Source organism: Molothrus aeneus, unplaced genomic scaffold, assembly GCF_037042795.1.
Source record: "Molothrus aeneus isolate 106 unplaced genomic scaffold, BPBGC_Maene_1.0 scaffold_43, whole genome shotgun sequence".
In the NCBI taxonomy this organism is placed as follows: domain Eukaryota; kingdom Metazoa; phylum Chordata; class Aves; order Passeriformes; family Icteridae; genus Molothrus; species Molothrus aeneus.
The window spans coordinates 726,197-750,883 of NW_027099100.1; the positions used below are offsets into that span (position 1 = coordinate 726,197).

General features: G+C 54.4%; 1 protein-coding gene across 1 annotated transcript in view; it reads right to left on the bottom strand.

The window, feature by feature from the left end:
- Window positions 1-7,488: 7,488 nt before the first annotated feature.
- The window catches only part of NRBP2 (nuclear receptor binding protein 2), a 56,486-nt gene continuing 39,287 nt past the window's right edge, over window positions 7,489-24,687 (bottom strand). Inside the window, exons 8-18 of the mRNA XM_066571327.1 lie at window positions 24,123-24,206; window positions 23,294-23,349; window positions 22,547-22,642; window positions 19,967-20,099; window positions 18,348-18,450; window positions 17,922-17,972; window positions 16,452-16,587; window positions 14,067-14,120; window positions 12,235-12,298; window positions 11,339-11,394; window positions 7,489-9,029 (exon numbers count right to left, since the gene is read on the bottom strand). Coding sequence (XP_066427424.1) covers window positions 8,961-9,029; window positions 11,339-11,394; window positions 12,235-12,298; window positions 14,067-14,120; window positions 16,452-16,587; window positions 17,922-17,972; window positions 18,348-18,450; window positions 19,967-20,099; window positions 22,547-22,642; window positions 23,294-23,349; window positions 24,123-24,206 — 902 coding nt within the window. The 3' untranslated portion in view covers window positions 7,489-8,960. The remainder of the gene's footprint in view (window positions 9,030-11,338; window positions 11,395-12,234; window positions 12,299-14,066; window positions 14,121-16,451; window positions 16,588-17,921; window positions 17,973-18,347; window positions 18,451-19,966; window positions 20,100-22,546; window positions 22,643-23,293; window positions 23,350-24,122; window positions 24,207-24,687) is intronic.

Sequence of the window (24,687 nt, forward strand, 5' to 3'; positions counted from 1 at the left end):
GAGAAGTCTCGCGAGAGCTCGGGTGAAGGTATCATGTGACTCCAGCGGTTGCCAAGATGGCGCCGCCCATCGCCGCCGGAGAGGGGAGGGGAGACGAGACGAGACAAAACAAAACAAAACAAAACAAAATAAAATAAAATAAAATATGATGTAATCCCGGGGTAACGGGGCTCTAGCGCGGCTGCTACGGCCTCAGCGCCGCTGGATCGGTGCTGGGCCGGCAGTGCCAGCCAGGGAAGGTCCAAAGCTGCCGGTGTCGCCTGGCCGGGCCCCGAATAAAACGGGCTCAAGCCAGCTGAAATGCGTTAAACCCGGGTACACCCAGCTAAAACGGCATGGAACGTGCTAAATCCGACTGGTACCGGGTGGCCTTTGGTCGCAGCCGGGGGAGGGAGCCGCGGAACCCCCCCGGTACCGGCCGTGGGCACCGGGAGGTGCTGGATGTGTCACGGGGTTGGACCGGATCAATAAATCATAAATTCGAGGTGTGAAAAATGCGTATGAAATGTTTGGCTTTTTGCAAATATTCAAATGAATATTACATGTGTTGTGTTAGAAAGTTATGCTGTATTAATTTTTTAAAGTAGTGTGTTAAATACAGTTTTAGATTATAACAAAATGTTAAAATAGAAACTATGTATGTGGGATATTTTTTTAAAGAGAGGAATGCGGTACTAGCACAGAGACAGCAGCCACAGGACACCTGAATCTTTCAGAGAAAGAGAATTTATTGCTCCATTATCAGAAGAAATGAACTTCTTCCTGCCTCGCTCAGCCCTGAAGGTGCTGTCAGGATTCAGAGGAAGAAGCTGACACTGCCCAGCCAGAATCCTGTGTTTGAATGGAATTTATGCATCATGATGATGATGAGGTGCATGAATATGCAACAGGCTGTTGCTTTTAAGGGTTAATCCTCTGTTAACGTGGGGCCTTTTTCGGGCTTATTTTGCCCAGAAAAGGTTCCCAGACCGTCCCTAACTCTTTGTTTTTATTGTCTTGTATTGTCCTAATCCAAATTGTCCAAATTATTATTGCTCTAAATATATTGCTATTTTTATAACCCTTTTATTATTATTAAACTTTTAAAATTTTAAATACAAGTGATTGGCGTTTTTCACAATTAGAAAGTTATGCTGTATTAATTTTATTAAGTAGTGTGTTAAATATAGCTTTAGGTTATAACATAATGTTAAAATAGAAACTATGCTGTGTAAGATACTTTTTTAAAGAGAGAACTCACACCAGATAGCAGCCCGATACTATTGTCTTAATCCTAATTGTTCAAATTTTTATTACTCTAATTATATTGCTATTTTTATAACCGTTTTATTACTATTAAACTTTTAAAATTTTAAAAAACAAGTGATTGGTGTTTTTCCCACAAATATTAACATGAATACTGTATGTGTTATTTTGGAAAGTTGTGCTGTATTAATCTCTTTTAAGTAGTGTGGTAAATATACTTTTTAGGCTACAGCATAACATTAAAATAGGAACTCTGTGATGTAAGATACTTTTTGGAACTAGCCCAGGGAATGGAAAAGATAATCAAGAAATTATTTGTATAGAGATTACAAAAACAGACACCTAGTTCTCAAGAGAAGAGTTATTGCCTCCTTATTGGGAAAACTCAGATTTTGGGGGACCAAGGAAGTTGATTTACAAGATGAGGAGGGAGCTAAAATTAAGCAGGAACATGCCATGAATAATGTATGAGATCTATGAATATGCAACAGGCTCCTGCTTTTAAGGGTTAATCCTTTGTTGGCAAGGTGTGCCTTGTGGCAGAGTGCCAGGCACCCAAATTCCACAATTCTTTACTTTTTATTTTTATTTATTTTTATTTATATTATTTATTTTTATTTATTTTTATTAATTTTTTTCATTTATTTTTTCTTTTTCTTTATTTTTATTTATTTAGTTTTATTTTATTTTCATTTATTTTTATTTTTATTTATTAATTTTTATCTTGTTTATTGTTAATTTTATTTATTTTAATTAATCTATTTTTATTTCTTTATTTTCATTTCTTATTTATTCTTATTGATTATTTTAAAATTTTATATCTATATTTTATTTATTTACATTTATATTATTATTTATATTTACAATATTGTAGTTGTATTTTTATTTATTTATTATATTTTTTATCTCTTATTATTCTAATTTTTACCGCTATTTTCATTACTATTAAAACTCTAAAATTTTAACAAAAAATCAATAACGTTTTTCACACCTTGGATCTGTCCCCGGTGCCCAAATTCCAGTGCAGGGCCGAGGGCACCGGAAATGGAGCCGGGCTGGGAATGTTCAAGTAGGGAGGAGAACATTCCAGAACATTCCAGAGACACCTCAGAGCCCTTCTAGGACCTAAAGGGGCTCCAGGAGAGCTGGAGAGGGACTGGGGACATGGGATGGAGGGACAGGACCCAGGGATAAATAGGATTTTGGGAATTAGGAATTGTTCCTAGCAGGGTGGTCCTGGATACCTGGGAGTGTCCAGAGTGGGCTGGGCAGGGCTGGGAGGAGCCCAAGAAATCCATGGATTTAGGGCTGGGTTGGATCCCTGAAATCCACGGATTTAGGGCTGGGTTGGATCCCTGAAATCCATGGATTTAGGGCTGGGTTGGATCCCTGAAATCCATGGATTTAGGGCTGGGTTGGACCCCTGAAATCCATGGATTTAGGGCTGTGTAGGAGGCCGTTAAATCCATGGATTTAGGGCAGTGTTGGACCCCGTTAAATCCACGGATTTAGGGCTGTGTTGGACCCCGTTAAATCCATGGATTTAGGGCTGTGTGGGACCCTGTTAAATCCATGGATTTAGGGCTGTGTGGGACCCCGTTAAATCCATGGATTTAGGGCTGTGTTGGACCCCCTGAAATCCATGGATTTAGGGCTGCGTTGGACCCCGTTAAATCGATAGATTTAGGGCTGGGTTGGACCCGTTAAATCCATGGATTTAGGGCTGGGTTGGACCCGTTAAATCCATGGATTTAGGGCTGTGTTGGACCTCATTAAATCCACGGATTTAGGGCTGTGTTGGACCCCGGAAATCCATGGATTTAGGGCTGTGTTGGACCCTGTTAAATCCATGGATTTAGGGCTGGGTTGGACCCTGTTAAATCCATGGATTTAGGGCTGTGTTGGGGCCCTGAAATCCATGGATTTAGGGCTGGGTTGGACCCCGTTAAATCCATGGATTTAGGGCTGTGTGGGACCCTGTTAAATCCATGGATTTAGGGCTGTGTTGGACCCCGTTAAATCCATGGATTTAGGGCTGTGTTGGACCTCATTAAATCCATGGATTTAGGGCTGTGTTGGACCCCTGAAATCCATGGATTTAGGGCTGTGTTGGACCCTGTTAAATCCATGGATTTAGGGCTGTGTTGGACCTCATTAAATCCATGGATTTAGGGCTGTGTTGGACCCCGGAAATCCATGGATTTAGGGCTGTGTTGGACCCTGTTAAATCCGTGGATTTAGGGCTGTGTTGGGGCCCTGAAATCCATGGATTTAGGGCTGTGTTGGACCCCGTTAAATCTATGGATTTAGGGCAGTGTTGGACCCCTGAAATCCATGGATTTAGGGCTGTGTTGGACCCTGTTAAATCTATGGATTTAGAGCTGTGTGGGGACCCCGTTAAATCCATGGATTTAGGGCAGTGTTGGACCCCGTTAAATCCACGGATTTAGGGCTGTGTTGGACCCCTGAAATCCATGGATTTAGGGCAATGTTGGACCTTGTGAATTCCATGGATTTAGGGCTGTGTTGGACCCCGTTAAATCCATGGATTTAGGGCTGTGTGGGACCCCTGAAATTCAGGGATTTAGGGCTGTGTTGGGGCCCTGAAATCCATGGATTTAGGGCTGTGTTGGACCCCGTTAAATCCATGGATTTAGGGCTGTGTTGGACCCCTGTTAAATCCATGGATTTAGGGCAGTGTTGGACCCCTGAAATCCATGGATTTAGGGCTGTTTGGGCCCTTGTAAATTCCATGGATTTAGGGCTGTGTTGGACCCCGTTAAATCCATGGATTTAGGGCTGTGTTGGACCCCTGTTAAATCCATGGATTTAGGGCAGTGTTGGACCCCTGAAATCCATGGATTTAGGGCTGTGTTGGACCCCGTTAAATCCATGGATTTAGGGCTGTGTTGGACCCCGTTAAATCGATGGATTTAGGGCAGTGTTGGACCCCTGAAATCGACTGATTTAGGGCTCTGTTGGACCCCTGGAAATCCAGGGATTTAGGGCTGTGTTGGACCCTGTTAAATCCATGGATTTAGGGCTGTGTGGGACCCCTGGAATCCATGGATTTAGGGCTGTGTGGGACCCCTGGAATCCATGGATTTAGGGCTGTGTTGGACCCCGTTAAATCCATGGATTTAGGGCAGTGTTGGACCCCTGAAATCCACGGATTTAGGGCTGTTTGGGCCCTTGTAAATTCCATGGATTTAGGGCTGTGTTGGACCCCGTTAAATCGATGGATTTAGGGCAGTGTTGGACCCCTGAAATCCATGGATTTAGGGCTGTTTGGGCCCTTGTAAATTCCATGGATTTAGGGCTGTGTTGGACCCTGTTAAATCCATGGATTTAGGGCTGTGTGGGACCCCTGGAATCCATGGATTTAGGGCTGTGTTGGACCCCGTTAAATCCATGGATTTAGGGCAGTGTTGGACCCCTGAAATCCATGGATTTAGGGCTGTGTTGGACCCCGTTAAATCCATGGATTCAGGGCTGTGTGGGACCCCGTTAAATCCATGGATTTAGGGCAGGGTTGGACCCCTGAAATCCATGGATTCAGGGCTGTTTGGGCCCTTGTAAATTCCATGGATTTAGAGCTGTGTTGGACCCCTGGAATCCATGGATTTAGGGCTGTGTTGGAACCCCGTTAAATCGATGGATTTAGGGCAGTGTTGGACCCCTGGAATCGATGGATTCAGGGCTGTGTTGGACCCCTGGAAATCCATGGATTTAGTGGACAGCTGTGCCAGGAGGGGCCAGGGATGGGCTGGGATTTGCTGGAATGTCAAGGGCCCAGGGGGCTGCTCTGGAGGGACTGGGATTGGGCAGCTGAAGGTTCCCTGCATCCCTCCCCCTTGGGAATCGGGAATCACGAGTAGGATGGAGCAGAGTCCTCAGTGGGATTGGGCAGCTGGAAGCGTCCCTGCGTCCCTCGCTTTGGCTTCCCCGGAGTCAGGAATCAGGAGCAGAGCCCTCCAGGGGGAATGGGCAGCCGTGAGGTGTCCCTGCGTCCCTCCCCCTTGGGAGTCAGGAATCACGAGCAGGCTGGAACAGTGGGAATGGTTTATTGATTTGTGGGGATGGGCTTTATTGATTTGTCAGGTGGGACGTTGGCACTGCTGGGGATGGAGCAGGGCTGGGGATGGAGCAGGGCTGGGAATGCAGCACTGCTGGGGATGGAGCAGGGCTGGGGATGGAACAGGGCTGGGGATGCAGCGCTGCTGGGGATGGAGCAGGGCTGGGGATGCAGCACTGCTGGGAATGGAGCAGGGCTGGGGATGGAGCAGGACTGGGGATGGAGCACTGCTGGGGATGGAGCAGGGCTGGGGATGCAGCACTGCTGGGGATGGAGCAGGGCTGGGGATGCAGCACTGCTGGGGATGGAGCAGGGCTGGGAATGCAGCACTGCTGGGAATGCAGCACTGCTGGGGATGGAACAGGGCTGGGAATGCAGCACTGCTGGGGATGGAGCAGGGCTGGGAATGCAGCACTGCTGGGGATGGAGCAGGGCTGGGGATGGAGCAGGACTGGGGATGGAGCAGGACTGGGTATGGAGCACTGCTGGGGATGCAGCGCTGCTGGGGATGGAACAGGGCTGGGGATGGAGCAGGGCTGGGAATGCAGCACTGCTGGGAATGCAGCACTGCTGGGGATGGAGCAGGGCTGGGGATGGAACAGGGCTGGGAATGCAGCACTGCTGGGGATGCAGCACTGCTGGGGATGCAGCACTGCTGGGGATGCAGCGCTGCTGGAGATGCAGCACTGCTGGGGATGGAACAGGGCTGGGGATGGAGCAGGGCTGGGGATGGAGCAGGGCTGGGGATGCAGCACTGCTGGGGATGGAGCACTGCTGGGGATGCAGCAGGGCTGGGGATGCAGCAGGGCTGGGGATGCAGCACTGCTGGGGATGGAGCAGGGCTGGGGATGCAGCACTGCTGGGGATGCAGCACTGCTGGGGATGCAGCAGGGCTGGGGATGGAGCAGGGCTGGGAATGCAGCACTGCTGGGGATGGAGCAGGGCTGGGGATGGAGCAGGGCTGGGGATGCAGCACTGCTGGGGATGGAGCAGGGCTGGGGATGGAGCAGGGCTGGGAATGCAGCACTGCTGGGGATGCAGCACTGCTGGGGATGCAGTGCTGCTGGGGATGCAGCACTGCTGGGGATGGAGCACTGCTGGGGATGCAGCACTGCTGGGGATGCAGCGCTGCTGGGGATGCAGCGCTGCTGGGGATGCAGCACTGCTGGGGATGCAGCGCTGCTGGGGATGCAGCGCTGCTGGGGATGCAGCACTGCTGGGGATGCAGCGCTGCTGGAGCACTGCTGGGGCTGCAGCCCAAGCCAGGAGTGCAGCCCGAGCTGGCTGAGCGTGGATGAAATCCCAGTGGGACGCAGCTGGAGCAGGAGCAGCGCAGGGCAGGCGGTGGCACAGGCAGCTCCTGCAGCGAGCAGGATTTCAGAGGCAGCTTCCCATGGCACAGGGGGAGCAGCAGCAGCAGCAGCACTGGCTCAGCACGGCGCAGAGCAGGGGGCCAGGGGCAGATTCCCCTGGCACAGCAGCAGCAGCACTGGCACAGGGCACTGGGATGGAACACCAGCGTGGTGCAGATCACCAGGACAGCACCGGATTCCCCAGCACAGAGGGAGCAACAGGAGCAGCACCAGCATAGAGCAGAGCAGGGTGCCAGGGGCAGATTTTCCTGGCACAGCAGCACCAGCACCAGCTCAGCACAGAGCAGGATTTCAGAGCTGCATTCCCACAGCACAGCCAGGCAGCACCAGCACAGAACACCAGCAGGGTGCCAGAGCCTGCTTCCCCTGCACAGCAGGAGCAGCACTGGCTCAGCATAGAGCAGAGCAGGGTGCCAGGGGCAGATTTTCCTGGCACAGCAGCACCAGCACCAGCAGAGCACAGAGCACAGATTTCCCTGGCACAGCAGCACCAGCAGAGCACAGAGCAGGGTGCCAGAGCCTGTTATCCCTGGCACAGCAGCACTGGGAGAGCACAGAGCAGGGTGCCAGGGGCAGATTTCCGTGGCACAGCAGCAGCAGCACTGGCAGAGCACAGAGCACAGATTTCCCTGGCACAGCAGCAGCAGCACTGGCAGAGCACAGAGCACAGATTTCCCTGGCACAGCAGCACTGGCAGAGCACAGAGCACAGTTTTCCCTGGCACAGCAGCAGCAGCACTGGCACAGAGCAGTGGATGCAACACCAGCGTGGCGCAGATCACCAGGACAGCACCAGAGCTGGATTTCCCTGGCACAGAGAGAGCAGCAGGAGCAGCACCAGCACAGAGCAGGATGCCAGAGGTGGATTTTCCATGGCACAGCAGCAGCAACACTGGCACAGCACCGAGCAGGATTTCAGAGCAGCTTTCCCTGGTAGGAGCAGCAGGAGCAGCGCTGGGACAAACCCTGGCACAGAGCGGCGTGGACCAGGGTGCCAGAGCCTCTTTCCTATGGCTCAGCAGGAGCAGCACCAGCACAGAGCAGATTCCAGAGCCAGCTTCCTATGGCTCAGCAGGAGCAGCAGGAGCAGAATTTCAGAGCAGCTTTCCCAGAAGCAGCAGGAGCAGCAGGATTTCAGAGCAGCTCTCCCTGGCACAGCAGGAGCAGGAGCAGGATTTCAGAGCCAGTTTCCTATGGCACAGCAGGAGCAGGAGCAGGATTTCAGAGCCAGTTTCCTATGGCACAGCAGGAGCAGCACTGGCCCAGCACAGAGCAGGATTTCAGAGCCAGTTTCCTATGGCACAGCAGGAGCAGGAGCAGGATTTCAGAGCAGCAGGAGCAGGATTTCAGAGCAGCTCTCCCTGGCACAGCAGGAGCAGGAGCAGGATTTCAGAGCAGTTTTCCCTGGCACAGCAGGAGCAGCAGGAGCAGCACTGGCCCAGCACAGAGCAGGATTTCGGAGCAGCTCTCCCTGGCCCAGCACAGAGCAGGATTTCAGAGCAGTTTTCCCTGGCACAGCTGGCCCAGCCCCGCACGGCTCCTGCACAGGGACAGTTCCTGTCTGCAGTTCTCTCCCCGTGTGTCCCTGGCAAAGGGCAGCCCTGGGGTGGTGCCAGGGGCAGTGCCCCATCTCCAGGCCGGAACAGGAACAGGCTCCAGGACTCTCTCCAAGAGATTGTGGAAGGCTGTAGGGGGAGCTGGAGAACGACAAGGGTTCTGTGGAGCATCCATGAGATTCCCGGTGGTGGGGCAGGGATTCCTTCTCGAGCCATGTACAGCTCACACAGTCCCAGCTCACGGGGAGGGCTCTGAGCACAGGCAGCACACTGGAGACCCCCAAACCTGGAGAATTTCGGGGTCCAGAGCGGAATGTGGCAGATGGGAAGCTCCACGGGGCTCTCCAAGCCTGCTCCTCCTCTCCCTCCCCTCAGCAAGGAGCACTCCAGACGGCAAAGGGGGGAGAAATCAGCTGTGGGAGCTGCAGGAGAGGGGCTGATCCTTCCCCGAGGGAAACGGATCCGGCTGGGGGCTCCTGCAGCAGCTCCCAAACCCCCCTGGGACGGGGCTGCCGGGGGGTGCTGCCCCCTCCCCACAGCTCCCCTCGGAGCAGGGAGCAGAGCACGTCCCAGGACGGGATTCCTGGGCTTGGCCGAGCCCCGAGCACGGCCTGGGCGAGTCCCCCTGGGCCCGGGTGGGTCCTGCTGGGCTGGGTGGGGCAGGGGAGCCCTTTGGGGTCCTCCCGGGGCGCCTCAGTCCCCTGGGCTGGGCTCACAGGGCTTGGGAGCGGTGCTTGTGGAAGGCGCTCTCCAGGAACGCGGCCAGCTTCTCACAGTCGTCCTGCAAGCGCAGAGAAAAATGCTGAAAAACCCTTTGGTCACAGACGTGTCTAATGAAAAATCCTTTCCTGAGGATTTTTCCTCCTGAGAAGCCGAGAGGCCTCAGGAACAAAATGTGAACAATAATTAACATTATAATAATTAGTGAACAATGGTTATCTGCTGCTGTGGAATGCAACAGGTGCATCTGGGATTGGTCTCATGTGGTTGGTTTTAATTAATGGCCAAAGTCCAGCTGTCTCAGAGTCTCTGGTCATTTATTTATAACAATAACAATAACAATAACAATAACAATAACAATAAAAATATTACTATTTGTATTTATTATTATAGTTATATAATAATAAATAATAAATAATAAATAATAAATAATAAATATATAATAATTAATATTCTAATAAATCATAATAATAGATATATTAATATATAAAATTATAATAATATATATTATAAATTATAATATATTATATATTATTATAAATAATAATATGTAATATAAATTATGATAATAAATATAATAATATATTATTGATATTATAATAATATTATAATAAATTATAATAATAAATAAATAAAAAAATAATATTTGTCATTCCATTTTCCTTTCCATTCCTTGCAAGCCTTCTGATGAAATCCTTTTCTTCTATTCTTTAGTACAGTTTTAAGATATCATTTTCTTTTAACATAATACATACCGTAAAATAATATATCATAGAATAGCTTAAAATATGTATTAAAAAGAATATATCATAAAATTTATCATAAAATAATAAATCAACCTTCTGAAACATGGAGTCAGATCCTCGTCCTGGGACCCCTGCAAACACCACCACACCCTTTGGCCAGGAGGATCTTTTCTCCTGAGGGGCTGGGAAGCTTCAGCTCCTCCGTGTTTTGCTGCTTTGGGATGTGATTTGGAGAACTGTTTACCCAGCACGTGAATTGTTTTTAATTAATGGCTGTGGTGGTGTTCACAGGGGTCCCAGGATGAGGGAAGAGGTGAGAATCTCGACTCCATGTTTTCAGAAGGCTGATTTATTATTTTATGATATATAGTATATTAAAACTATACTGAAATAATAGAAGAAAGGATTTCATCAGAAGGAAAAGGAAAGGAAAGGAAAAGGAAAAGGATGAAAGGACAGGAAATGGGAAAGGAAAAGAAAGGGGAAAGGAAAGGGGAAAGGAAAGGAAAGGAAAGGAAAGGAAAGGAAAGAGGAAAGAGGAAAAGATAATAAAATCTTGTGACTGACCAGAGAGTCCGAGCCAGCTGGACTGTGATTGGCCATTAATGAGAAACAACCACATGAGCCCAATCCCAGATGCACCTGTTGCATCCCACAGCAGCAGAAAACCATTGGTTACATTTCATTTCTGAGGCCTCTCAGCTTCTCAGGAGAAAAATCCTGGCAAAGGGATTTTTCAGAAAACATCATAACTAAAAACGGCCAATCCCAGCCAGCTGTGCCCAGGCTGTGAGCAGCCACAAGATTTCATTATCCATTCCTTTCTTCTCTAGCCTTCTGATGTCTCCTTTCTCTTTCTTTAGTATAGTTTTAGTGTATCAATATAATATAATATAATATAATATAATATAATATAATATAATATAATATAATATAATATAATATAATATAATATAATATAATATAATATAATATAATATAATATAATATATATCAGGAGAGGCTGAGGAAGCTGGGAAGGGAATGGAGAATCCCTGAGGGAGCCGGGCAGGGGCTGCAGAATCCCTGAGGGAGCCGGGCAGGGGCTGCAGAATCCCTGAGGGAGCCGGGCAGGGGCTGAGCCTGGAGCAAAGGAGGCTCAGGGGCCCTTGTGGCTCTGCACAGCTCCTGCCAGGAGGGCACAGCCGGGGGGATTTGGGATCTGATCCCAGGAACAGGGACAGGAGCAGAGGGAGCGGCCCCAGGCTGGGCCAGGGCAGCTCAGGGTGGGATATTGGGGAAATTCCTCCTGGATTGGGCTTTGCAGCCCTGGAAGAGTTCCATTAACACCTGGGTGTGGCACCTGGGGACATCATCAGGGCGGCCTCGCACGTTTGGACTCGTTAATCTTGGAGGTCTTTTCCCAAAGGAATGGTTCCGTGATGCCTCACGTGAGGAATCAGCCTCCTCCCCTGGGAGCTGCCCTGGTCCTCCCGCTCAGAATTATTTAAGCTCCAGCTAATTAACACGTGCCCCAGTGGGCAGATCCCCCTGGAGCAGAGCCTGGAGGCAGCAGAGATCCCAGAAATCCCAGAAATCCTGAGGGGCTGGAGGAGCTGCGGATGTGGGGACAGCAGAGACTCACCTCGTGGATGAACCCATAATGCACCAGCTCTGTGGCCAAATCCTTGGAGTTGTCAGCTGCAGAGACAAGGAGAACAGGAGAACACGAGCATGGATGCAGCTCGGGGAGCTCCTGAACCTGGCAGAGCCGGGAAATGGGGCAGGGATGGGCAACGAGGTTCCTGAGCTCCCAAAACACAGCTCTGGACAATGTGCCACCAGGAAATGGGGAGCGAGGTCCCAAAACACAGATTTGGACAATGTGCCACCAGGAAATGAGGAGTGAGGTCCCAAAACACAGATTTGGATAATGTGCCACCAGGAAATGGGGAGTGAGGTCCCAGAACACAGCTCTGGACAATGTGCCACCAGGAAAGGCTTGGTGTGGCTGAGCAGGGCACGGCCTGGGGCAGGAGCAGCTCCCACACACCATTCCTCAGCAAGGAAAGTTCCAGGAAAGTTCCAGGAAAGGAAAGTTCCAGGAAAGGAAAGTTCCAGGAAAGGAAAGTTCCAGGAAAGTTCCAGGAAAGTTCCAGGAAAGTTCCAGGAAAGTTCCAGGAAAGGAAAGGAAAGGAAAGGAAAGGAAAGGAAAGGAAAGGAAAGGAAAGGAAAGGAAAGGAAAAAGGAAGAGGAGGAAGAAAGGAAAGGAAAGGGAAAAGGAAGGGGAGGAGGGAGAAAGAGAAGAGAGGAAAGGCATGGGAAGAGGAAGAAGAGGAGGATGAGAGGAAAGGCACGGGAAGAGGAAGAAGAGGAGGATGAGAGGAAAGGCACGGGAAGAGGAAGAAGAGGAGGGTGAGCGGGAGGAAGAGAAATGCAGGGAATCTGTCTGGGAAGCTGGCCTGCTCCATGCCCAGCAGGGGCTCCCCCAGCCCCCCAGAGGAAGGAAGGAGCCCACCCTGCCCCTCCCTGCACACGTACTGGGCAGCAGGTCGTAGCTGAGCTGGCGGTGCAGCTTGTCCTCCAGGATCAGCAGGAGCGTGAGCTGCAGAGACACCGCCGAGTCTGTCCATGGGAGCCCTGCAGGGCGCCGCGGACTGGGGAAACTGGGGGCACTGGGGAAACTGGGGGGACTGGGGAAACTGGGGGGACTGGGGGCACTGGGGGGACTGGGGGGACTGGGGAAACTGGGGGCACTGGGGAAACTGGGGGGACTGGGGAAACTGGGGGGACTGGGGGCACTGGGGGGACTGGGGGGACTGGGGGGACTGGGGAAACTGGGGGGACTGGGGAAACTGGGGGCACTGGGGAAACTGGGGAAACTGGGGAAACTGGGGGGACTGGGGAAACTGGGGGGACTGGGGGGACTGGGGGCACTGGGGGGACTGGGGGCAATGGGGGGACTGGGGAAACTGGGGGGACTGGGGAAACTGGGGGGACTGGGAGGGCTGGGCAGGAACTGGGGGAACTGGGGGAACCGAGAGAGCTGGGGGAACTGGGGGCTCAGGGGGAACTGGGGGAACCGGGAGGGTGGGCAGGAACTGGGGGAACTGGGAGCTCTGGGGGAATTGGGAGCACTGGGGGAACTGGGAGCTCTGGGGAACTGGGAACTCAGGGGGAACTGGGAACTCAGGGGGGAACTGGGAGCACTGGGGGAACTGGGAGCACTGGGGAACTGGGAACTCAGGGGGAACTGGGAACTCAGGGGGGAACTGGGAGCACTGGGGGAACTGGGAGCACTGGGGGAACTGGGAGCACTGGGGAACTGGGAACTCAGGGGGAACTGGGAACTCAGGGGGGAACTGGGAGCACTGGGGGAACTGGGAGCACTGGGGGAACTGGGAGCACTGGGGGAACTGGGAACTCAGGGGGAACTGGGAACTCAGGGGGAACTGGGAGCACTGGGGGAAATGGGAGCACTGGGGCAACTGGGAGCACTGGGGGAACTGGGAACTCAGGGGGAACTGGGAGCACTGGGGGAACTGGGAATTCAGGTGGAAATGGGAGCACTGGGGCAACTGGGAGCACTGGGGGTACTGGGAGCACTGGGGAGCTGGGAACTCGGGGCAATTTGTGGCTTCTTTGGGAATTCCTTCATTGCACAGGACAGCAGAGAGTTCTTTGGGTGCCACAGAAACTGCCTGAGGGCTTCCCAGCCAGACCTCCCAGTCTGATATCCCAGGCAGATTTCCCTTTCCCATTTCCCAGTCAGATTTCCTGGTCTGATTTCCCAGTCCCATTCCCATTTCCCATTCCCAATCCCATTTCCCAGTCCCATTTCCCAGTTCCATTTCTCAATCCCATTCCCATTCCCATTTCCCATTCCCAGCGGGATGGGCAGGATCCAGGCACTCACGTGTCACTGTCAGATTTCCCAGTGCCATTTCCCAGTCCCATTTCCCACTCTCATTTCCCAGTCCTATTTCCCAGTCCCATTCCCATTCCCAGCCCCATTTCCCATTTCCCAGCCCCATTCCCAGCGGGATCAGCAGGGATCAGGGCAGGATCCAGGCACTCACGTGTCACTGTCAGATTTCCCAGTGCCATTTCCCAGTGCCATTTCCCAATCCCATTCCCATTCCCAGCCCCATTCCCAGCCCCATTTCCCATTCCCAGCCCCATTTCCCATTCCCAATCCCATTTCCCATTTCCCATTCCCAGTGGGATGGGCAAGATCCAATCACTCACGTGCCACTGGCAGATTTCCCAGTCCCATTTCCCATTTCCCAATCCCATTCCCAGCCCCATTTCCCATTTCCCAGCCCCATTCCCAGCGGGATGAGCAGGGATCAGGGCAGGATCCCATCACTCACGTGCCACTGGCTCTTGTCCTCGTTCAGCTCCATGTTGCACTGCATCTGCACCACCTGCAAGAGCCCAGCTGGGATCAGCCTGGGCACGGCCCCTGTGCCCCTGGGCAGCCCTTTGGAACCCCTACAGGAACCCCAAAACCCTACAGGAACCCCAAAACCCTACAGGAACCCCAAATTCCTTCAGGAACCCCAAATCCCTACAGCAACCCCAAATCCCCCTCCCAGCTCTGCCTCTGCTTGTGCAGCCCTCTGGAATTCCTACAGGAACCCCAAATTCCTACAGGAACCCCAAATTCCTCTCCTGGCTCTCTCTGCCTCTGCCCGTGCAGCCCTTTGGAATTCCTACAGGGACCCCAAATTCTGACAGGAACCCCAAATTTCCCTCTCAGCTCTGCCTCTGCCAGGGCAGCCCTTTGGAGTCCCTACAGGAACCCCAAATTCTGACAGGAACCCCAAATCCCTACAGGAACCCTAAATTCCTTCAGGAACCCCAAATTCCTGTCCTGGCTCTCTCTGCCTCTGCCTGTGCAGCCCTTTGGAATTCCTGCAGGAACCCCAAATTCCTACAGCAACCCCAAATTCCTACAGGAACCCCAAATCCCCCTCCCAGCTCTGCCTCTGCCTGTGCAGCTCTCTGGAATTCCTACAGAGACCCCAAATCCCTACAGGACCCCCAAATTTCCCTCCCGGCTCTGCCTCTGCCCGGGCACCCCTTTGGATTCCATACAGGAACCCCAAATTCCTACAGGAACCCCAAATTCCCCTCCTGGCTCTCTCTGCCTCTGCCCGTGAACCCCTTTGGAATTCCTACAGGGACCCCAAATTCCGACAGGAACCCCAAATTCCCATCCCGGCTCTGCCTCTGCAGCCCTCTGGAATTCCTACAGGGACCCCAAATTCCTACAGGAACCCCAAATTCCCATCCTGGCTCTCCCTGGGCTGACAGGACAGGTGTCCCTGTGGCAGTGGTGGCAGCAGGGCAGGGCTGTCCCCACCTGCAGCTGCCCTGGAGCTCCCTCACTGCCACAGGTCTGTTTATGGAAAATCCTTTCCTGGGGATTGTTCCTCCTGAGAAGCCGAGAGGCCTCAGGAACAAAATGCAACCAATGGTTTTCTGCTGCTGTGGGATGCAACAGAACAAAATGTACCCAATGGTTTTCTGCTGCTGTGGGATGCAACAGAACAAAATGTACCCAATGGTTATCTGCTGCTGTGGGATGCAACAGGAACAAAATGTACCCAATGGTTATCTGCTGCTATAGAATGCAACAGGAACAAAATGCAACCAATGGTTTTCTGCTGCTGTGGGATGCAACAGAACAAAATGTACCCAATGGTTATCTGCTGCTGTGGGATGCAACAGAACAAAATGTACCCAATGGTTATCTGCTGCTATAGAATGCAACAGGAACAAAATGCAACCAATGGTTTTCTGCTGCTATAGAATGCAACAGGAACAAAATGCAACCAATGGTTTTCTGCTGCTGTGGGATGCAACAGAACAAAATGTACCCAATGGTTATCTGCTGCTATAGAATGCAACAGAACAAAATGTACCCAATGGTTATCTGCTGCTGTGGGATGCAACAGAACAAAATGCAACCAATGGTTATCTGCTGCTGTGGGATGCAACAGAACAAAATGCAACCAATGGTTTTCTGCTGCTATAGAATGCAACAGGAACAAAATGTACCCAATGGTTATCTGCTGCTATAGAATGCAACAGAACAAAATGTACCCAATGGTTATCTGCTGCTATAGAATGCAACAGGAACAAAATGCAACCAATGGTTTTCTGCTGCTATAGAATGCAACAGAACAAAATGTACCCAATGGTTATCTGCTGCTGTGGGATGCAACAGGTGCATCTGGGATTGGTCTCATGTGGTTGTTTTTAATTAATGGCCAATCACAGCCCAGCTGGCTCAGACTCTCTGGTCAGTCACAAGATTTTATTTTCCTTTTCCTTTTCCCTTTCCTTTCCTTTTTTTCTTTTCCTTTTCATTTCCTTTTTTTTTTTTTTTCCTTTCCTTTCCTTTCCTTTCCTTTCCTTTCCTTTCCTTTCCTTTCCTTTCCTTTCCTTTCCTTTCCTTTCCTTTCCTTTCCTTTCCTTTCCTTTCCTTTCCTTTCCTTTCCTTTCCTTTCCTTTCCTTTCTCCTTTCTCCTTTCTCCTTTCCCCTTTCTTTTCCTTTCCCCTTTCCTGTCCTTTCATCCTTTTCCTTTTCCTTTCCCTTTTCCTTCTGATGAAGTCCTTTCCTCTATTCTTTCAGTATAGCTTCAATAGAATACATATCATAAAATAATAAATCAAGCCTTCCCAAACACGGAGTCAGATCCTCGTCTTTCCCTCATCCTGGGCCCCCTGTGAGCCCCACCAGCCCTCACCTTCCTGGTCTCCACGTCGAAGGGCTCTGGCGTGGGGGTTTTGGCTTTCTGGGGATCCTCCTGGGGCTGGGACAGGGCTCGGGGCAGCGCGTGGGGCCGGGAGGCGGCGAAGTTCATCAGGGGGTAAATCCCATTCCTGGGGAGGCACCGAGGGGACACGGGGCTGATGCCATCCCTGCCAGGGCTGGGGACAGCTGGGGACAGCAGGGACAGCAGGGACAGCAGGGACACTCCCATGGGGACAGCTGGGGACAGACACCGAGGGGACATGGGGCTGATGCCATCCCCTGGCAGGGCTGGGGACAGCGGGGACAGCAGGGACAGCAGGGACACTCCCATGGGGACAGCTGGGGACAGACACCGAGGGGACACGGGGCTGATGCCATCCCTGCCAGGGCTGGGGACAGCGGGGACAGCAGGGACAGCAGGGACACTCCCATGTCCCCATCCTGACCCCACATCCTCCTGGGGACAGCAGGGACACTCCCGTGTGCCGATCCTGATCCCACATCCCCCTGGGGACAGCAGGGACACTCCCATGGGGACAGCAGGGACAGCAGGGACACTCCCATGGGGACAGCTGGGGACAGACACCGAGGGGACACGGGGCTGATGCCATCCCTGCCAGGGCTGGGGACAGCTGGGGACAGCAGGGACAGCAGGGACAGCAGGGACACTCCCATGGGGACAGCTGGGGACAGACACCGAGGGGACATGGGGCTGATGCCATCCCCTGGCAGGGCTGGGGACAGCGGGGACAGCAGGGACAGCAGGGACGCTCCCATGGGGACAGCTGGGGACAGACACCGAGGGGACACGGGGCTGATGCCATCCCTGCCAGGGCTGGGGACAGCGGGGACAGCAGGGACGCTCCCATGGGGACAGCAGGGACACTCCCATGTCCCCATCCTGACCCCACATCCCCCTGGGGACAGCAGGGACACTCCCGTGGGGACAGCTGGGGACAGACACGGAGGAGACAGGGGGCTGATGCCATCCCCTGCAGCCCTGCCAGGGCTGGGGACAGCTGGGGACAGACACAGAGGGGACACAGGGCTGAGCCCATCCCCTGGCAGGCCTGGGGACAGCAGGGGACAGCAGGGACACTCCTGTGTGCCCATCCCAGCCCCACATTCCCCTGGGGACAGCAGGGACACCCCCATGTGCACAGCTGGGGACACCAGTGACACCCCCATGTCCCTGCATCCCCCTGGGGACACCAGGGACACGAGGGACACCCCCATGTCCCCATCCCGACCCCACATTCCGATGGGGACAGCAGGGACACCCCCATGTGCACAGCTGGGGACACCAGGGACACTCCAGTGTGCTCACCCCAGGACAGCAGGGACACCCCCGTGTCCCCATCCCAGGACAGCAGGGACACCCCCGTGTCCCCATCCCAGTCCCACATCCCCCTGGGGACCCCAGGCAGGGGGTGCTCACCCCAGGGGGGGCTCTCACACCCACCTCACGTCCTCCAAGAACTTGTCGAGCTCCAGGAAGGAAACCTCGGAGTACCTGGGAAAGGACAGGGGGGTCAGGGGGGTCCAGGGGGTTCCAGGGGGTTCCAGGGTGTCAGGGGGGGTCCAGGGAGGGGTCAGGGGAGTCCAAGAGGGTCCAGGGGAGATCAGGGGGGTCTGGGGGGATTCGGGGGGTCTGGGGGGTCCGAGGGAGGTCAGGGGGGTCAAGGGGGCTGCTGCCCATGGCAGGGGGGTCCCCAGGCTGGGGTCTCCAAGCTCTGGGGGGGTCTCAAAGCTGGGGGGTCCCCAGGCTGGGGGCGTCTCCAGGCTCTGGGGTCTCAAATCTGAGGGGTCCCCAGGCTGGGGGGGTATCCAGGGTGGGGGTCCCCAGGCTCTGGGGGCATCTCCAGGCTCTGGGGCCCCCCCTCCTCACCTCCACTGCACCCCGGGCCGCCCCTCCCTGCGGATCTCGGCCATCACCATGTTCAGGTCCAGCTCCTTGATCTTCTCCTCCACCACGTTCTCGGGCATCAGATCTGGGGCAGAGGCACGGGGGGGGCGTGGGTGCTGCAGCCCCTGCTCAGGGAGGGGCTGGGAGCCCCCTGCCCAGGGTCTGCACAGGGAATCGGGGGGGGGCTTGGGTGGGAGGGACCCCAAACCCCACCCGGAGCCCCCCCTGCCATGGCAGGGACACCTCCCACTGCCCCAGGGTGCCCTGAGTCCTGTCCAGCCCTGTCCAGCCTGGCCTTGGGCACTGCCAGGGATCCAGGGGCAGCCACAGCTGCTCTGGGCACCCTGCCCCATTCCCAGCCAGGAATTCCTTCCCAAAATCCCAAATAACCCTGCTGTGCAGCAGTGGGACACCATTCCCCCCTTCCTGTCCCTCCATCCCTTGTCCAAATCCCTCTCCAGCTCTCCTGGAGCCCCTTCAGGCCCTGAGAGGGGCTCTGAGATCTCCTTGGACCCTTCTGTTCTCCAGGGAAACATTCCCAGCTCTCCATCCTTGGCTCTGTTCTCCATCCTGACCATTCCCAGTTCTCAATCCTGAACATTCCCAGCTCTCCATCCTGGCTGTTCTCCATCCTGACCATTCCCAGTTCTCCATCCTGACCATTCCCAGCTCTCCATCCTGGCTGTTCTCCATCCTGACCATTCCCAGTTCTCAATCCTGAACATTCCCAGCTCTCATCCCTGGCTCTGTTCTCCATCCTGACCATTCCCAGCTCTCAATCCTGACCATTCCCAGTTCTCAATCCTGAACATTCCCAGCTCTCAATCCTGACCATTCCCAGTTCTCAATCCTGAACATTCCCAGCTCTCAATCCTGAACATTCCCAGTTCTCCATCCTGGCTGTTCTCCATCCTGACCATTCCCAGTTCTCCATCCTGACCATTCCCAGCTCTCCATCCTGGCTGTTCTCCATCCTGACCATTCCCAGCTCTCATTCCTGACCATTCCCAGCTCCCATCCTGGCTCTCTGCTCCATCCTGACCATTCCCAGCTCTCATCCCTGGCTCTGTTCTCCATCCTGACCATTCCCAGCTCTCAATCCTGACCATTCCCAGCTCTCCCATCCTGGCTCTCTGTTCTCCCTCCTGACCATTCCCAGCTCTCATTCCCAGCTCTGTTCTCCGTCCTGACCATTCCCAGCTCTCCCATCCTGGCTCTCTGTTCTCCCTCCTGACCATTCCCAGCTCTCATTCCCAGCTCTGTTCTCCATCCTGACCATTCCCAGCTCTCATTCCCAGCTCTGTTCTCCATCCTGACCATTCCCAGCTCTCATCCCTGGCTCTCTGCTCCATTCTGACCATTCCCAGCTCTCATTCCTGACCATTCCCAGCTCTATTCTCCATCCTGACCATTCCCAGCTCTCATTCCTGACCATTCCCAGCTCTATTCTCCATCCTGACCATTCCCAGCTCTCATCCCTGGCTCTGTTCTCCATCCTGACCATTCCTGGCTCTGTGTTCTCCATCCTGACCATCCCCAGCTCCCCCAGCCTGGCTCTGCTCCCCCTGCTGGCCCTTCCCAGGGGCTCCCCAGGCTCTCACACTGGTGGTTGATGAAGCAGTGTGCCGCCAGCAGCTTCAGCGAGTGCACCTCGAAGAGCACGCGGTGGAACAGGAGGCTGTTGGCGCTCGGGCGCCGCTCGGGGTTCAGGGTCAGGCAGGACAGGATGAACTCCTGGGCAGGGCAGGGCCATGGGGGTCAGCAGGGCCGGGCGAGGCCCTGCAGCTCCCACGGGGACCCTGGGATCCCTGGAGCTCACAGAGCTCCCCCCGTGCCCCATCCCCAGCTCTGAGTGCCCATTCGCCCCTGGGGCACTCCAGGGATGGGCTCTGCAACCCTCCCGGGGCAGCTCCTGACCCCCCCTTTCCATGGGGAAATTCACCCTGAGCTCCCCTGGCCCAGCCTGGGGCCGATCCCTCTCCTCCTGTCCCTGTTCCTGGGATCAGATGCCAAATCCCCCCTGGCTGTCCCCTGTCGCAGACGCATTTTCATGAAAAAGCCTTTCCTTGGGATTTTCCCTCCTGAGAAGCTGAGAGGCCTCAGGAACAAAATTTAAACAATAATTATCTGCTGCTGTGGGATGCAACAGGTAAATCTGGGATTGGTCTCATGTGGTTGTTTCTAATTAATGGCCAATCACAGTCAGCTGGCTCGGACAGAGAGCTGAGACACAAACCTTTGTTATCATTCTTGCTGATTCTATTCTTAGCTAAGTCTGCTGATGAAACATTTTCTTCTATTCTTTTAGTATATTTTAATATAATATATATCATAAAATAATAAATCAGCCTCCTGAAAACATGGAGTCAGGTCCTCGTCTCTTCCTTCAACATTTCCTTCTAATTCTTTCAGTATAGTTTTAATATAATATATATATCATAAAATAATAAATCAGCCTCCTGGAACATGGAGTCAGGTCCTCGTCTCTTCCTTCAACATTTTCTTCTATTCTTTCAGTATAGTTTTAATATAATATATATATCATAAAATAATAAATCAGCCTCCTGAAACATGGAGTCAGGTCCTCGTCTCTTCCTTCAACATTTTCTTCTATTCTTTCAGTATAGTTTTAATTTAATATATATCATAAAATAATAAATCAGCCTTCTGGCACATGGAGTCAGGTCCTCGTCTCTTCCTTCAACATTTTCTTCTATTCTTTCAGTATAGTTTTAATATAATATATATATCATAAAATAATAAATCAGCCTTCTGGCACATGGAGTCAGGTCCCTGTCTCTTCCCTCGCCATAAGCCCCCTGTGAACACGGTCACGGTCCCCTCCTGGCAGGAGCTCTGCAGAGCCACAAGGAACCCCCTGATCCCCCCTTTTCTCCAGGCCGAGCCCCTCCCAGCTCCCCCAGACCCTTCCCCAGCTCTCCTCCCTCCCCTGGGCACATTCCAGCCCCTCAATGCCCTCACCTGGGCACCTGGGAGGTGCCAGCACAGGGGGCACTGCCCAAGGCCCGCCTGGGACCCCATTTCCCAGGAAATGGACCCAAAGCTGGAGCAGGAGCCCCAGGACGCTCGGGGACAGGAGGAGGGACAGCAGGGACAGGGCCAGAGCCCAGCTGCACCCACTGGGAGCTGGCAGGGTGGGGACTTGCGCCCAGGAGTAAGAGATAAAGGTGGGATTTACACTGAGGAGAGGGAGATGGGGGTGGGTTTGAACCCAGCAGGGACACAGGACAGGGATTCACCCCCAGGGGTGGCACAGGGGTGGCACAGGACAGGGACTGTCCCCAGCAGTGACACAGGACAGGGATTCACCCCCAGGGGTGGCACAGGGGTGGCACAGGACAGGGATTCACCCCCAGGGGTGGCACAGGACAGTGACTGTCCCCAGGGGTGACACAGGACAGGGATTCACCCCCAGGGGTGGCACAGGACAGGGACTGTCCCCAGCAGTGACACAGGACAAAGATTTGTCCTCAGCAGTGACACAGGACAGGATTGTCCCAGCAGTGACACAGGACAGGGATTCACCCCCGGGGTGACACAGGGGTGACACAGGACAGGGACTGTCCCCAGGGGTGACACAGGACAAAGATTTGTCCTCAGCAGTGACACAGGACAGGGATTCACCCCCAGGGGTGACACAGGACAGGATTGTCCCCAGGGGTGACACAGGACAGGGATTGTCCCCAGCAGTGACACAGGACAGGGATTTGTCCCCAGGGGTGAGCCAGGACACAGATTTGTCCCCAGCAGTGACCCAGGACAGGGGCTGTCCCCAGGGGTGACACAGGACAAAGATTTGTCCTCAGCAGTGACACAGGACAGGATTGTCCCAGCAGTGACACAGGACAGGGATTCACCCCCGGGGTGACACAGGGGTGACACAGGACAGGGACTGTCCCCAGGGGTGGCACAGGACAGGGATTCACCCCCAGGGGTGACACAGGACAGGGATTTGTCCCCAGCAGTGACACAGGACAGGATTGTCCCCAGGGGTGATACAGGACAGGATTGTCCCCAGGGGTGACCCAGGACACAGATTTGTCCTCAGCAGTGACCCAGGACAGGGATTTACACCCCCAGCAGTGACCCAGGACAGGGATTTGTCCCCAGCAGTGACCCAGGACAGGGCCTGTCCCCTCAGGTCCCCAGGGTCCCCTCACCCTCATGTTGGGGTCATCCAGGGAGTGCCGGGCCCGCGCGATCGCCTCCTCCGACACCCGCGTGTCCCCGTTGGTCTGGATCTCCAGCACGGCCATCTGCCAGGGGACAGGGACAGGCTGGGGTGACAGGGACAGGGGACATGGCCATCTGCCAGGGGACAGGGACAGACTGGGGGGACAGGGACAGGGACAGGGACAGGGCCATCTGCCAGGGGACAGGGACAGGCTGGGGGTGACAGGGACAGGGACAGGGCCATCTGCCAGGGGACAGGGACAGACTGGGGTGACAGGGACAGGGACAGACTGGGCATTACAGGGACAGGGGACAGGGACATAGGGACAGGGGACAGGGACAGGGACAGGCTGGGCATTACAGGGACAGGGAACAGGGACAGGGACAGGCTGGGGGTGACAGGGACAGGGACAGGAACAGGGACAGGGACAGGGGACATGGCCATCTGCCAGGGGACAGGGACAGGCTGGGGGGGACAGGGACAGAGACAGGGACAGGGCACAGGGACAGGGACAGTCTGGGGGAGTTCCAGGGGACAGGGGACACGTCCAGGACCAGGCAGGGATAGGAACACGGCCATCTGCCAGGGGATGGGGACAGGGACAATCTGGGGGGGGGTTCCCAGGGGACAGGGCAATGACAGGGGACAGCCCCAGCCAGGGCAGGGACAGGGCACGGCCCCAGCCGGTGACCCCTCCCCACAGGCTCCCAGGGCTCCCAGCCCCTTCCCGCACCTCCAGCGCGCACATCCCGAAGGAGAAGATGTCCACGGCCGTCCCGTCGGCCTTCTCTGGGGCACGAGAGGGACACGGGGCAGAGCTCAGGGCTGGAAAGCACCTGGGCACCCCAGCTGGGCACACCTGGAACCCACACCTGGAACCCCACACCTGTGCACCCCACCTGGGCAGCCCTGGGACACCCCACACCATCCCCTTGGATACCCATCCCTGCCCTCACCTGTTCTCACCTGTCTCCCTTCCCCTCCCCTGCCCTCCTGCACCGTGCACCCCCTGTGCCCATTCCTATTCCTGTTCCTGTTCCCATTCCCTGTTCTGATTCCCGTTCCCCATTCCCATTCCCATTTCCCCATTCCCATTTCTATTCCCCATCCCCATCACCATCCCCATCCCCATCCCCATCCCCATCCCCATCCCCATTCCCCATTCCCGTCCCCATCCCCATTCCCCATTCCCCATTCCCCATTCCCATTCCCATTCCCATTCCCATTCCCTGTTCCCATTCCCATTCCCATTTCCCCATTGCCCATTTCCCCACTCACGGCCGTATTCCGGAGGGAAGAAGTGCAGGTTCCGCAGCTCCCATTCCCCGTTCCCATTCCCTATTTCCCCATTCCCTGTTCCCATTCCCATTCCCTGTTCCCATTCCCTATTTCCCCATTCCCATTCCCATTCCCATTTCCCCACTCACGGCCGTATTCCAGAGGGAAGAAGTGCAGGTTCCACAGCTCCCATTCCCCATTCCCATTCCCTGTTCCCATTCCCATTCCCCGTTCCCATTCCCTATTTCCCCATTCCCATTCCCCATTCCCATTTCCCCACTCACGGCCGTATTCCGGAGGGAAGAAGTGCAGGTTCCGCTGCTCCTCGCGCTCGATCCTCATGGGGCTGCGCAGATCGTCCGGGAGCGCTGGGGACGGAGAGGGAGAGAGAGGGGCACGGGCTGAGGGGCTGAGAGTGCCCACTGTGAGTGCCCACCTGACAGTGCCCATCTGGGACAGGGCACACCTGGGACAGTGCCCACCCTGACACTGCCCACCCTGACAGTGCACACCTGAGTGCCCACCCTGACAGTGCCCACCTGGGACAGTGCCCACCCTGACAGCGCCCACCCTGACAGTGCCCACCTGAGTGCCCACCCTGACAGTGCCCACCTGGGACAGTGCCCACCTGAGAGTGCACACCCTGACAGTGCCCACCCTGACAGTGCCCACCTGGGACAGTGCCCACCCTGAGTGCCCACCTGGGACAGGGCACACCCTGACAGTGCCCACCTGGGACAGGGCACACCTGGGACAGGGCACACCCTGACAGTGCACACCTGAGTGCCCACCCTGACAGTGCCCACCTGGGACAGGGCACACCTGGGACAGGGCACACCCTGACAGTGC